Source organism: Tachyglossus aculeatus, chromosome 23, assembly GCF_015852505.1.
Source record: "Tachyglossus aculeatus isolate mTacAcu1 chromosome 23, mTacAcu1.pri, whole genome shotgun sequence".
In the NCBI taxonomy this organism is placed as follows: Eukaryota; Metazoa; Chordata; class Mammalia; order Monotremata; family Tachyglossidae; genus Tachyglossus; species Tachyglossus aculeatus.
Window position 1 is genome coordinate 37,121,182 of NC_052088.1, and position 14,972 is coordinate 37,136,153.

Genomic DNA, 14,972 nt, shown 5'->3' on the forward strand with positions numbered 1-14,972 from the left:
GCGGGGCTTACAATTATAATCCCCATTTTACAGATGAGGAAACTGAGGCCCAGAGAAGTTAAGTGACTTGCCCAAAGTCACACCGCTGACAAGTGGCGGAGCCGGGATTCGAACCCATGACCCCTGACTCCAAAGTCCGGACTCTTTCCACTTTGAGAAGCAGCGTGGCTCAGTGGAAAGAGCAGGGACTTTGGAGTCAGGGGTCATGGGTTCGAATCCTGGATCTGCCACTTGTCAGCTGTGTGACTTTGGGCAAGTCACTTAACTTCTCTGGGCCTCAGTTACCTCATCTGTAAAATGGGGATGAAGACTGTGAGCCCCCTGTGGGACAACCTGATCACCTTGTATACCCCCAGCGCTTAGAAGAGTGCCTTGCACATAGTAAGCGCTTAATAAATGCCATTATTATTATTTCCACTGAGCCAGGCCACTCGGGGTGGACCCAATCCCTGTCCCACATGAGGCTCACAGTCTTAACCTCCATTTTATAGATGAGGAAACTGAGGTCCAGAGAAGCGAAGCGACTTGCCCAAGGCCCCGCAGCAGACAAGTGGCAGAGCTGGGATTAGAACCCGGTTCCTTCTAACACCCAGGTCCGGGCTCTATCCATTAGGCCGCACTGCTTCACCTTAAGCGCTCAATAAATACCATTGATCGATCTATCGATAGCCGCAATAGTAGATTAGGGAACAGCCGCCTTCACTGTCTTCAGAGCAAATGCCCAAAGTGCCACTCCCAAACTGGGACTGAGTCGATCAGTGGTATTTATTGAGCACTTGCTGGGTGCCCAGCACTGGACTAAGCACTGAGAGAGTATAACATAACAGAGCTGGTGGACACGTTCCTAGATAGAGGACCTTGGGCAAGTCACTTCCACTTCCCTGGGCCTCAGTTTCCTCACCTGTAAACTGGGGGAAAGAGTGTGAGCCCTGTGTGGATGAGGACTGTGTCCAACCTGATTAACCTGCAACTACCCCAGTGCTTAGAACAGTGCTTAGCTCATAGTAAGCGCTTTATGTGAGCTCGTTACGGGCAGGGATTGTCTGTTGTTGTGTTGTACTCTCCCAAACGCTTAGTACAGTGCTTTCGCACACAGTAAGTGCTCAATAAATACGATTGAATGAATAAATGAATGAATAAGTACCTCACTTGTAAACTGGGGGAAAGAGTGTGAGCCTTGTGTGGATGAGGACTGTGTCCAACCTGATTAACTTGCATCTACCTCCGTGCTTGGAACAGTGCTTAGTACATAGTAAGCGCTTAATGTGAGCTCGTTATGGGCAGGGATTGTCTGTGGTTGTGTTGTACTCTCCCAAAAGCTTAGTACAGTGCTTTTGCACACAGTAATCAATCAATCGTATTTATTGAGCACTTACTGTGTGCAGAGCACTGTACTAAGCGCTTGGGAAGTACAAGTTGGCAACATCATCATCATCATCAATCATATTTATTGAGCGCTTACTGTGTGCAGAGCACTGTACTAAGCGCTTGGGAAGTACAAGTTGGCAACATATAGAGACAGTCCCTACCCAACAGTGGGCTCACAGTCTAGAAGTGGGAGACAGAGAACAAAACCAAACATATTAACAAAATAAAATAAATAGAATAGATATGTACAAGTAAAATAAATAAATAAATAGAGTAATAAATATGTACAAACATATACATATGTACAGGTTCTGTGGGGAAGGGAAGGAGGTAAGGCGAGGGGGATGGAGAGAGGGAGGAGGGGGAGAGGAAGGAGGGGGCTCAGTCTGGGAAGGCCTCCTAGAGGAGGTGAGCTCTCAGTAGGGCCTCAGTAAGTGCTCAATAAATACGATTGAATGAATAAATGAATGAACAAGTGCCATTGTACTTGTTGTACTTGTACTTGTACTTGTACTTGCATTATTTATGTATTACCCACAACTAGTTTACAGTCTAGAGGCTAAAGGCTAAAGGGGGTGATTCTCGGGGTCAATCTGCATTCATCCCAGGGTCTGTAAATTCACGCCCAAGTGTCCATGAGCTAAACAGTTCCCCCGGAAAGAGTAGTGGCTGGCTGACCCAGCATGAGGGACGCATTCCAAAAAAAAAAAAAAGGCAAGCACCCTTTCCTTACAAAACGTAAGTCACTAAGAAATGTCTCTGCCGAGCGTCTGGTGAAGACTCGCGTTCGGCCAGAGACCGTCCCTAGGAATACCTGAGCCGTCCCGACATTCGGCCAGAGCCTGCCCGCTCTGGCCGTTTCAGTTTCGGAAACACCTGACAGCCCAACGGTTTCCCGTTTATCTTAGATTCCGTCGACGATAACGCCGCCATCATCTTCGGCGAGGAGGAGGCCGAGGACGAAGAGCTGGAAGCGGCCGCCAACCACCTGAATAAGGACTTTTATAGCGAGCTCCTCGACCGAGACAGACTGGACAACGAAGAGGATCCAGAGCCCGGGCCGGCCGAGCCGGTGCGGCCTCCGGCCTTGGAGTGTCTGCTGGGCCCCCTCCCCACCGCCGCCAGCCTGGGCATCACCGAGTCCATAAAAGAATGCATCTCTGCCAAGGAGCGCGACCCCAGTAAGTGCACTGGTCTGTAGCCTGGAGATAACTGGGAGGGCTGCGGGGTCAACTTGACTGGCCAGACAAGTCCCCGACTCCTCTCCAGATTGGGTGAAACCGCTCCACACCAAGCTCAGGACGTCTGTGGGAAAAATGTTTCGGGAGCATAAATGTTTCGCCGTTGGCATCCGTTCACTTGGCTTTGTGATTTCATTCCCAAAATCGGCACAAGGATAGCTATCGCTGGCTGGCCAGCTAGTGTCCCCCAGGGGACTTGGTGACCCGGAGAGGCAGTTTACGTCTTTACGGGCAAGAACCACCCTGGCAAAGTGATTCCCCCCTCCTCTCCCTTTGCCTTGGCTCCGTGTAAAGAAGTAAAGTCTAAGATTAGCGTGTAGAACTTGTTAGTTTCAGAGTCCTGGATCCTAAGTCTTTTGGATCCCCCGACGAATGAACCCGTTCTGGCACTGCCGCAGTTTTCTGAACTGGTCCATGGTCTGAGCGCCGCAACAATGCAGAGATTCAACATCAACTTGTATTTTTTTATACCAAGTAGCAGCAGGTAGAAACGGTGTGGCTTAGCGGGTAGCGCACGGGCCTGGGAGTTGGAAGGACCTGGGTTCTAATCCCAGCTCCGCCACTTGTCTGTTGTGTGATCTTGGGCAAGTCATTTCACTTCTGGGCCTCAGCTCCCTCATTTGTCAGTAGGGGATTAAGACTGTGAGTGCTGTGTAGGACAGGGACTGGGTCCAACCAGATGATCTTTTTCTATGCAAGCGTTTAGAGTAGTGCTCAGTATATGGTAAGCACTTAACAAGTACCATAATTATTATGTTTTCGTTTTTCACCAGTTACGTTTGCTTTGCCTTTTAGACTGTGAGCCCACTGTTGGGTAGGGACTGTCTCTATATGTTGCCAATTTGTACTTCCCAAGCACTTAGTACAGTGCTCTGCACATAGTAAGCGCTCAATAAATACGATTGATTGATTGATTGTGCCCAGGAAGGTGTGACTCATAGGTGTTACGGGAATAATAATGCTATTTGTAAAGCGCTTGCTATCTGCTAAGCACTGGGGAGATTCGTTCAGTCAGTCATATTTATCAAGCGTATACTATGTGCAAGGTTATACTGAGATGCAAGGTTATCAGGTGGAACGCAGTTCCTGCCCCACATGAGGCTCAGCGACTAAGTAGGAGTGAGAACAGGTATTTAATCCCCATTCTATGGATGAGGAAACTGAGGCCCAGAGAAGTGACTCACCCAAGGCCTCGCAGCGGGCAAGTGGTAGATCCAGGATAAGAATCCAGATCTCCTGACTGTCAGGCCTGTGATTTTTCTTCCAGGTTGCGCTTCTTTGTGTGGGAATTGTTGGCTAAAGCTTTCTAACTAGCTGTTCAGCAAAAGCGGGTTGGCAAAATGCAGGCAAGAGCATTAGTATGTGTCTTATAGACGTTAGGTAATATAGAATGAAGTATATATGTTAATTTTCCCAGCAACTTGTTCAGTCTTTGGGGGAAAGTTTCTATAGATTTTCAAGAGGCGAGGCTCCTTGAGTCTAATAGCAATAAGTGGGCAGGAATGTGTGCCTGGAGAATCATTCCCTTAGTATTTGTACCGATTTATTACTCTATTTTACTTGTACATATTTACTATTCTATTTATTTCATTTTGTTAATATGTTTTGTTTTGTTGTCTGTCTCCCCCTTCTAGACTGTGAGCCCGCGGTTGGGTAGGGACCGCCTCTATATTATGCCAACTTGGACTTTCCAAGCGCTTAGTACAGTGCTCTGCACACAGTAAGCGCTCAATAAATACCATTGAATGAATGAATGAATAACAATAATATTGATAGTGGTATTAGTTAACAAATACCATATTCGTTAACAAATAATATGTTTAGTACAAAATTACCCAGGGCTAAATAACGATAATAATAGTGATAATGGTGGCAGTTGTTAACAAAAATTACCCAGATAAATTTTGTTAACAAATGCCGCCATTATCATTATTATTATCATTATTTAGCCCTGGGTAATTTTGTAATAAGATACTCTCAACCAGGCTTCCGTGATTTCTCCTCTTGCTTCACTGGCCCTAGCCTGGATTGTCCAGTCACAGGGAACCCTTTCTACGTGGAGAGCATTTTTATTTAATCAGATGCAGCCTTTTTCCCTCCCCCACTTCCCCCTCCGCCCCCCAAATCTTCAGTTCTCTCTAAATAATGAATGGGAAATTACTGATTGATTGCTCTTCAAGAAACATGGGAATCAATACTCTATATCCCAAATGGACTCGTCCATTCTCCCTTGTAAAGCTTGTTGGCCCGGAGAGCCAACTCCCGGAGTTGCTGAGTCCAGTGGCTACAAGGGAAATAATAATAATAATAATAACGATCGTGGTATTTGCTAAGGATTCGAGGAATCTGTTTTGGAGGGGGATGGGGGTTGTTGAAAGTTACCGGACTAATAAAAATATTCTAACCCAATGGCCAGTGCCCGAGCTTGAAGAGGTGGCACCTCCAGATGAATTTGTTTTACACTGGGTGGGCAGTGATTTTGGCATGAGAGAGAACGGGTGTTCAGTTGGCATTTAAGCGCTTAGTACAGTGCTCTGCACATAGCGCTCAATAAATACAATTGATGGTGATTTAGTCAACTAGTAGTTGGTAATATGGAGCTGAAAGTTGAGCAGAGAGGTAGGAGGAGGTAATCCCTAACTTGATTATTCTTGTCAGTCCATCAGTCAGTTGTGACTGTCTGTCCTCTAGACTGTAAGTTCCTTGTGGGCAGAGAACGTGTCTTCCAACCCTGTTTTATTGTGCTCTCCCAAGTGCTTAGTACAGTGCTGTTCACACAGTAAGCCCTCAGTTGTTTGATAGTATTTATTTAGAACAGTGCTCAGCGCTTGCAACAGTGCTTTGCACGTAGTAAGCGCTTAATAAATGCTATCATTATTATTATTTGTTAAGCACTTACGAAGAGTCTAGCACTGTTCCAAGTGCTGGGTTAGGTACAGGTTGATTTGGTTGGACACAGTACATGCTCAGTAAATACAGTTGATTGATTGATTCATTCATTCTGTCATATTTATTGAGCGCTTACTGTGTGCAGAGCACTGTACTAAGTGCTTGGAAAGTACAGTTCGGCAACAGATAGAGACATTCCCTACCCAACAACGGGCTCACATGAAATGAAGCGCTTGTTTTCTTGTTCCCCGTAAGATCAATCAATCGTATTTATTGAGCACTTACTATGTGCAGAGCACTGTACTAAGCGCTTAGATGTACTAAGCGTACTGCACTGTACTAAGCGTAAGATGAGCTGTATAAATCAATTAGTCAATCGTATTTGTTGAGGATTTGCTGTATGCAGAGCATTGTACTAAGCACTTGGGAGAATTCAGTAGAACAGAATTGGTGGACACGGTTCCCTGCTCACAAATTTGAATTTGGCCCCTTCATGATGTTGGGGTGAAGTTGGGTTACAGCCACCCTGAAATGAATGCAAAACTGATAGCTCTGGGTGATATGAAATTCCTGCAGGAGAGTGAGTCTGAGAGTATGTGCTTTCTTTGAGAAATTCTGCCCTAACTCCCACAGCAATCAATCAGGCAACCATATTTATTGAGCGCTAACTGTGTGTGCCAAGCACTATACTATTTATTGAGTGTTTGCTATGTGCAGAGCATCGTATTGGGAGAGTATGATACAACAGAATTGGCAGACACATTCCCCGCCCATAGCGAGCTTGCAGTCTTGGGAGACTTCTGTAAATTATTTTTACTCTTTTCATTTTTCTCCAAAAGAAAGAGAATTCTGCAGGTGCTGGCTTGCAGACTGACCGACTGCGTAACTATGGGCCCTGTGAAAATGCAGTCTAGAGGGGGAGACCGAAATTAATATAAATACAAGAAGAGAGCGTCGGGTAATTAGGGTGGAAAGGTTGCCGAGGCTCTTACAAAGCCCCTAGTTCTCAGACGTCGCTAGAGAATCTGTAGTAAAGCCCAGGCGGTAATCAGTCATCCCATCAATCAATCCATCAGTGGTAAAGGGCTTAGTACAGTGCAAGAGCTTAGTACAGTGCTCTGCACACAGTAAGCGCTCAATAAATACGATTGAATGAATTTATTGAGTGCCGACTGCGTGCCGAGCAGCGTGCGGAGCACCTAGGATGGCCCAGTACAACGAGAGTTGGGAGACATATACATATATACAGTCGTATTTATTGAGCTCTTACTGTGTGCAGAGCACTGTAGTAAGCGCTTGGGAAGTACGTCATTCATTCATTCATTCATTCATTCAATCGTATTTATTGAGCGCTTACTGTGTGCAGAGCACTGTACTAAGCACTTGGGAAGTCCAAGTTGGCAACATATAGAGACGGTCCCCACCCAACAGTGGGCTCACAGTCTAGAAGGGGGAGACAGAGAACAAAACAAAACATATTAACAAAATAAAATAAATAGGATAAATATGTACAAGTAAAATAAATAAAGTAATAAATACGTACAAACATGTATACATATATACAGGTGCTGTGGGGAAGGGAAGGAGGTAAGGTAGGGGAGATGGAGAGCGGGAGGAGGGGGAGAGGAATCAATCAATCAATCAATCGTATTTATTGAGCGCTTACTGTGTGCAGAGCACTGGACTAAGCGCTTGGGAAGTACAAGTTGGCAACACATAGAGACGGTCCCTACCCAACAGCGGGCTCACAGTCTAGAAGGAGGAGACAGACAACAAAACAAAACATAAATAACCAAATAAAATAAATAGAATAAATATGTACAAATAAAATAGAGTAATAAATCCGTACAAACATATATACATATATACAGGTGCTGTGGGAAGGGGAAGGAGGTAAGGCGGGGGCTCAGTGTGGGAAGGCCTCCTGGAGGAGGTGAGCTCTCAGTAGGGCAGGCAGCGCTTAGAACAGTGCTTTGCACGTAGTAGAAGCTTTTGACAGATGTCGTTATTATTCGTGATGTCTGCCGAGACAGAGCTTACAGTCTATGGGGAATCAATCAATCAATCAATCGTATTTATTGAGTGCTTACTGTGTGCAGGCTCTCATTAAAAGAGGGTCCGGATAGGGGAAATAGTAGAGAAATTGTGCGGTACTTGAAAGGTCTAAAAGGCCGTACCGTCACCGGGACAGGCGTGCGGCCAGAAGTTTGGGGATTTTCTTTCCCCCCACAAAAGTAGCGTGGCTCAGTGGAAAGAGCACAGGCTGTGGAGTCAGAGGTCATGGGTTCGAATCCCGGCTCCGCCACTTGTCAGCTGGGTGACTTTGGGCAAGTCACTTCACTTCTCTGAGCCTCAGTTACCTCGTCTGTAAAAAGGGGATGAAGACTGTGAGCCCCCCGGGGGACAACCTGATCACCTTGTAACCTCCCCAGCACTTAGAACAGCGCTTTGCACATAGTAAGCGCTTGACAAATGCCATCATTATTATTATTCTTATCAGTGGCAAGAACCCGGGCTTGGGAGTCAGAGGACGTGGGTTCTAATCCCGGTTCTGCTGCTTGTCGTGTGACCTTGGGCAAGTCACTTAACTTCTGGGCCTCAGTTCCCTCATCTGGAAGCGCTAACAGTAAGCGCTCAATAAATACGATTGAATGAAAGGAGCTTCCAGTCTCGAGGACTGGTTATGCCGAAGAAAGGGGGTTGACACTCCAGTTTTGCTGGCATGATCAGTGGAAGGGACTATTTAAAGAGTATTTTGAATGTGATCTAAGTGGGAAGAAGCACTAAGTGCTTGGGAGAGTACAATACAACAACATAACAGGCACAGAGAAGTGAAGGGACTTGCCCAAAGTCACACAGCTGTGACAAAATCCTCATCTGTAAAATGGGGATTAAGACTGCGAGCCCCACGTGGGACAACCCAATTACCAGTGCATAGAACAGTGCTTGGCACATAGTAAGCGCTTAACAAATGCCATAATTGTTACTACTATTATTATTATTAAAAGCAATTCCACCCACAGCTGTACCCCCTGAGAGCACGCCCATAAACCGATCTCAAGGAGAAGCCGGTAATCTCAGGTTGGCAAGGCTAATCCCGGCTTTCAGCCCCCGTCTCTGGGAGGAAATGGAAGATTATGGAAAGGGCATCGGCTCAATCCTGCCACCGGCACGGCGGCGGCTCCCGGCAAGGGGAGAGGCCGGGCTGTGCACACATGCAGAAGCAGGCCTGCACGGAAGCCCCGGGGGAGCTCGTTGAGGGGACGGTGGAGGGACGGGCTGCCACGCCTGATGGGGAGCTCACCTCCTCCAGGAGGCCTTCCCAGACTGAGCCCCTTCCTTCCTCTCCCCCTCGTCCCTCTCTCCATCCCCCCCATCTTACCTCCTTCCCTTCCCCACTGCACCTGTATATATGTATATATGTTTGTTCATATTTGTTACTCTATTTATTTATTTATTTTACTTGTACATATCGATTCTATTTATTTTATTTTGTTAGTATGTTTGGTTTTGTTCTCCGTCTCCCCCTTTTAATAATAATAATAATAATAATGGCATTTATTAAGCGCTTACTATGTGCAAAGCACTGTTCTAAGCGCTGGGGGGATACAAGGTCATGAGGTTGTCCCACGTGGGGCTCACAATCTTCATCCCCATTTTACAGATGAGGGAACTGAGGCCCAGAGAAGTGAAGTGACTTGCCCCAAGTCACACAGCTGACAAGTGGCGGAGCCGGGATTTGAACCCGTGACCTCTGACTCCAAAGCCCGGGCTGTTTCCACTAAGCCGTGCTGTGAGCCCGCTGTTGGGTAGGGACTGTCTCTATATGTTGCCAACTTGTACTTCCCAAGCGCTCAGTACAGTGCTCTGCACACAGTAAGCGCTCAATAAATACGACTGATGATGATGGTGATGATGATGATGATGGAGAGCTCGGTTCCGGGCGGGAACCGGAGCTACCAGCTTCGGATTTGGGCCCGTGGAGTTTACCCCCACGCGCGCCTCCCCCTGCCCCTTCTCAGCGTGCGAGGAAGGTTGTCTCCAAGGAGCCCTGACCAGGGGAGCTATGGCAGGGTGGGGTGTGTGTTTGTGCATGTTCAGAAATCCCCAAATAATAATAATATTTGTTAAACGCTTACTATGTGCCAAGCACTGTTCTAAGCACTGGGGGAGATACAAGGTAATCAGGTTGCCCCACCTGGGGCTCGCAGTCATAGTCCCCATTTTACAGATGGGGAACTGGGGCACAGAGAAGTGAAGCGACTTGCCCGAACAGCTGACAAGTGGCGGAGCCGGGATTCGAACCCACGCCCTCCGACTCCCAAGCCCGGGCTGTTTCCACTAAGCCGTGCTGCTTCTCTAAATCCTGCAAACGTTAGCTTGCCTTCCACCAGCGGGGCCTGGACGGAGGATAATAATAATAATAATAATAATGATGGCATTTATTAAGCGCTTACTATGTGCAAAGCACTGTTCTAAGCGCTAGATGAGAGGGAGGGAGGCGGGAAGGGGATCAACGTGATCTAACTGGGAGGGAGCACTATACTAAGCGCTTGGGAGAGTACAGTCTTCTAGACTGTGAGCCCACTGTTGGGTAGGGACTGTCTCTATATGTTGCCAACTTGTGCTTCCCAAGCGCTTAGTACAGTGCTCTGCACACAGTAAGCGCTCAATTAATACAATTGAATGAATGAATGAATACAGTACAGCAACATAACAGGCATATTCCCTGCCCACAATGAGTTAATAGTCTAGAGGGCACATAGTGAGTGCTTAACAAATACCGTTAAAAAAAAAAAGGGTCAGGTCATGTTTATCAAATCAATTATTCAGATTCATCCCTTGGCCCACAGGGAACTCGCCATCTGTAAGCTGGGGAAGACAATCACATGGAGCAAAAGAATATCAGTTAATAGTATTTATTGAGCTCTTTCCACTGAGCCGTGCTGCTGAGTGGAAAGAGCACAGGCTTTGGAGTCAGAGGTCATGGGTTTGAATCCCGGCTCCGCCACATGTCTGCTGTGTGACCTTGGGCAAGTCACTTAACTTCTCGGAGCCTCAGTTCCCTCATCTGTAAAATGGGGATGAAGACTGTGAGCCCCACGTGGGACAACCTGATCACCTTGTATCCCCCCCAGTGCTTAGAACAGTGCTTTGCACATAGTAAGCGCTTAACAAATGCCATCATTATTATTATTATTATTATTCTGACTGAGGTGAGGTGACTAAAGCTCACAGAAGTGATGTGACTTGCCCAAGTTCAGCCAGCAGACAAGCGGCAGAGCCGGGATAAGAACCCAGGCCCCTCTGATTCTCACACCCGGCCTTGTCTCCCCCTCCAGCGCTTAGAACAGTGCTTTGCACATAGTAAGCGCTTAACAAATGTCATCATTATTATTCTCTACTAAGTGCAGAGCTCTGTGCTAGGCATTTGGGAGAGTACAATGCAAGAGAATTGGTAGAAGCAGTCCCCACCCTCAAGGACTGCTTCTAGACTGTGAGCCCGTTGTTGGGTAGGGACTGTCCCTATATGTTGCCAATTTGTACTTTCCAAGTGCTTAGTACAGTGCTTTGCACATAGTAAGCGCTTAACAAATGTCATCATTATTATTCTCTACTAAGTGCAGAGCTCTGTGCTAGGCATTTGGGAGAGTACAATGCAATAGAATTGGTAGACGCAGTCCCCAGCCTCAAGGACTGCTTCTAGACTGTGAGCCCGTTGTTGGGTAGGGACTGTCCCTATATGTTGCCAATTTGTACTTTCCAAGCGCTTAGTACAGTGCTCTGCACACAGTAAGCGCTCAATAAATACGATTGAATGAAGGAGGTTCCAATCTAGAGGACCGATTATGCCGAAGAAGTGGAGTCGCCACTCCAGTTTTGCTGGCATGATCAGCGGAAGGGACTATTTAAAGAATATTTTCAAGTCTCCTTCTGAGCTGTATAAATGAGATGGGTGTGATTGAGTGTTGATTCACAGATCCGGGCGGCAGTGCGGGGCTCCCCCCACCCAAATACACACAGGTTACTTTATTTTTAGGCCCAGGTGTGGAGAACGACATTTCAGCGTGGGAGAAGGGCATCCTGCTACTTTAGAAAACCGCGGTATGCCCACAACCTGCAAGTTGTGGAGCTCGCTCGAGTCCACGGAGGGGGACGGGTGAGCCATGGCAACTGGTTCTAGGTGCTAGTTGGAGCCAAACAGGTGGGATCGCCCAGGGCTCTGGCTTCCCCTCTCTCGCCTCCCGATAACAATATTAATAATGATGGTATTTGTTAAATACCATCATTATTATCATTATTATTATTATTAAGCGCTTACTATGTGCAAAGCACTGTTCTAAGTGCTGGGGAGGTTATAGGGAGATCAGGTTGTCCCACGGGGAGCTCACAGTTGTAATCCCTATTTTACAGATGAGGGAACTCAGGTACAGAGAAGTTAAATGACTTTCCCAAAGTCACACAGCTGACAGTTGGCGGAGTCGGGATTTGAAGCCATGACCTCTGACTCCGAAGCCCGTGCTCTTTCCACTGAGCCACGCTGCTTCTCTCAGCTGATGGGTCAGCTGGTCCATCACCCTCCCTTCGTAAGGCGGACAAACCGGCATTCGGGGTTTCTGGAGGGGCTGAGAGGCGGGGTTGGTGTGTGGTGTGCAAGCATTTAATCGGCGCGGCCTACGGGTCTCCCCCTCTAGACTGCAAGGTTGTCGTGAGTCGGTTGTATTGAACTTTCCCAAGCGCTTAGTCCAGTGCTCTGCACACAGTAAGCACTCAGTAAATACCATTGATCGAACAGGTGGTGCCCCGATCTGGGAGTTGGAGGACCTGGGTTCTAATTTCGGCGCCACCACGTTCCTGTCGTGTGACCTCGGACAAGTCACTTCACTGGACCTCAGTTTCCTCATCTGTAAAAATGAGAATTCATTATCTGTTCCCCCTTAGACTGTGAGCCCCTTGGGGGACAGAGGCTTGGGAGATGTTTGGTTGTCGTGGTCCAGTACTGTGCGTCATGAAAAGATTGTCTCTGTTGCTGAATTGTACTTTCCAAGCGCTTAGTACAGTGCTCTGCACACGGTAAGCACTCAAATACGATTGAATGAATGAATGAATGAAAGGGGTCGTATCCAACCTCTTTATCTTGTATCTACTCCAGCGCTTAGGAAGTTCAGTGCTTGGACATACTAAGCGCTTAACAAACATTATTATTATTATCGTTGTCTTTATCATTATTAATATAATAATCACAGCAAAGCTGGTTCAGCATCTGGTAAGGCGTACAGTATTTCGACATAGTGAGCACTTAACAAATACCACAATTATTATTATCATCATCATTAATATCATTATTAATATACTAATCATGGCAAAGCTGGTTTGGCAGCTGTTAAGGCTTTTCCCTTGCAGGTCCCCTTTCTCAGTCAGTGGTTTTTTAGACTGTCTTTTAGACTGTGAGCCCACTGTTGGGTAGGGACCGTCTCTATATGTTGCCAACTTGTACTTCCCAAGCGCTTAGTACAGTGCTCTGCACACAGTAAGCGCTCAATAAATACGATTGATGATGATGATGATGATGGTTCCATCTATCCAACTAATCAATGGTACTTATTGAGCGTTTACTGTGTGCCGAGCACCTTCCTAAGCACTTGGGAGAGTGCCACGTAAGAGTTGGGAGACACGTTCCATGCCGACAACGAGCTCACAGTCTAGAGTAGGGGGGCACTGACATTAATAGAAATAAATAAATGATGGATATGGACGTCAGTGCTGTGGGGCTGAGGGAGGGGGTGGACAAAGGATGCAAATCCAAGTGCAAGGATGATGTGGAAGGGAGCGGGAGAGGAGGAAATGAGGGCTTGGTCGGGACAGGTTAGGAGAATCGTCAACCTTGGCTCTTCATCCCCTCGCCCCCTCCTTCCTCACCTCCCTTCTGTCCTTCTCCAGCCCAGCCCGCACCCTCTGCTCCTCTGCCGCTAATCTCCTCACCATACCTCGTTCTCGCCTGTCCCGCCATCGACCCCCGGTCCACTTTTTCCCCCAGGCCTGGAATGCCCTCCCTCTGCCCATCCGCCAAGCTAGCTCTCTTCCTCCCTTCAAGGCCCTACTGAGAGCTCACCTCCTCCAGGAGGCCTTCTCAGACTGAGCCCCTTCCTTCCTCTCCCCCTCGTCCCTCTCTCCATCCCCCCCATCTTACCTCCTTCCCTTCCCCACAGCACCTGTATAGATGTATATATGTTTGTACATTTTTATTACTCTATTTATTTATTTATTTATTTATTTATTTATTTATTTATTTTACTTGTACGTATCTATTCTATTTATTTTATTTTGTTAGTATGTTTGGTTTTGTTCTCTGTCTCCCCCTTCTAGACTGTGAGCCCGCTGTTGGGTAGGGACTGTCTCTATATGTTGCCGGCTTGTACTTCCCAAGGGCTTAGTACAGTGCTGTGCACAAAGTAAGCGCTCAATAAATACGATTGATTGATTGATTGAAACAGCTTCCCCATTCCCCACCAGGATGGAGAGGGGCGGCACCGATGCCTGTTGGGGGATTCACTTGGGGTACAGGGTACGAGGGATGACTGAAAACTCCCCAATTCCACCCACTTGCTGCCAACCCAGCCCCTTCTAGCAGCTCAACTCTGCTGCTCCCTCTTCTCGGCCAAGTAACAGGGCCCGTTCACGCATCATGGTTACAAACCAAAGCTGCCCGTTTGAAACTGGGCGAAGCCAACTTGCTTCTTTTTTTAATGGTTCTCAGAGATGGTGTTTCCTCCTGTAGAGACTTGGGAAAGTATCCTCAATTGGTTACACTCAACCGAATCCTGCCTCAAAAGATCACTGAGAGAGGGACTCTGGCAAAATCTACCGCCTTCCTGGAGTTATTAGCCCCTGGAGAGGAAAATTCAGACTCATCACTCTCAAGAGCTTCCGCTGAGCAAAGTGGTTCGTAATGGGGCACTTGCGGGAAGAAGAAGGGGCTGACGTCCCTGGCCTCTCTGCCGTTACCAAATTATTTTCCTTCCCGAAGAAGCGGCAGCTGTCGGGGATCCCAAGCAAGCTCGGTCACTCGATTTGATGATTTAATTTGCAGCCTGTCTCTATTGCAATGGGCTCCCAATCGGTCAGGCAACCAAAGGACGTTATTGAGCATTTATCGAGTGCAAAGCAGTGTACTAAGCTCTTGGGAGTGGGTAGATGCTATCCCTGCTCTCAGGGAGTTTCCAGCTGTGGACTGAGTGTTCGCAATCCCTGCCCTCAAGGAGCTTTACTATCTAGGGGAAATGATGAGAAGCAGCGTGGTCTAGTGGAGAGAACATGGGCTTGAGAGTCAGAAGGACGTGGGTTCTAATCCCAGCCCTGCCACTTGTCTGCTGTATGACCTTGGACAAGTCACTTCTCTGTGCTTCAGTTACCTCATCTATAAAAATGGGGATTAAGACTGCGAGCCCCACGTGGGACAGGGACTGAGTCCAA

At 47.3% G+C, this 14,972-nt stretch overlaps 1 protein-coding gene across 2 annotated transcripts in view; it reads left to right on the forward strand.

The window, feature by feature from the left end:
* Window positions 1-14,972, forward strand: part of BRF1 (BRF1 RNA polymerase III transcription initiation factor subunit) — a 211,352-nt gene that overhangs the window by 129,642 nt on the left and 66,738 nt on the right. For both annotated transcript variants that reach the window (XR_005455932.1, XM_038765692.1), the window contains exon 11: window positions 2,277-2,549. Coding sequence is in view for 1 of the 2 variants with exons in the window: in XM_038765692.1 (XP_038621620.1) it covers window positions 2,277-2,549 (273 nt within the window). In the remaining variant the exon portion in view is untranslated. The remainder of the gene's footprint in view (window positions 1-2,276; window positions 2,550-14,972) is intronic.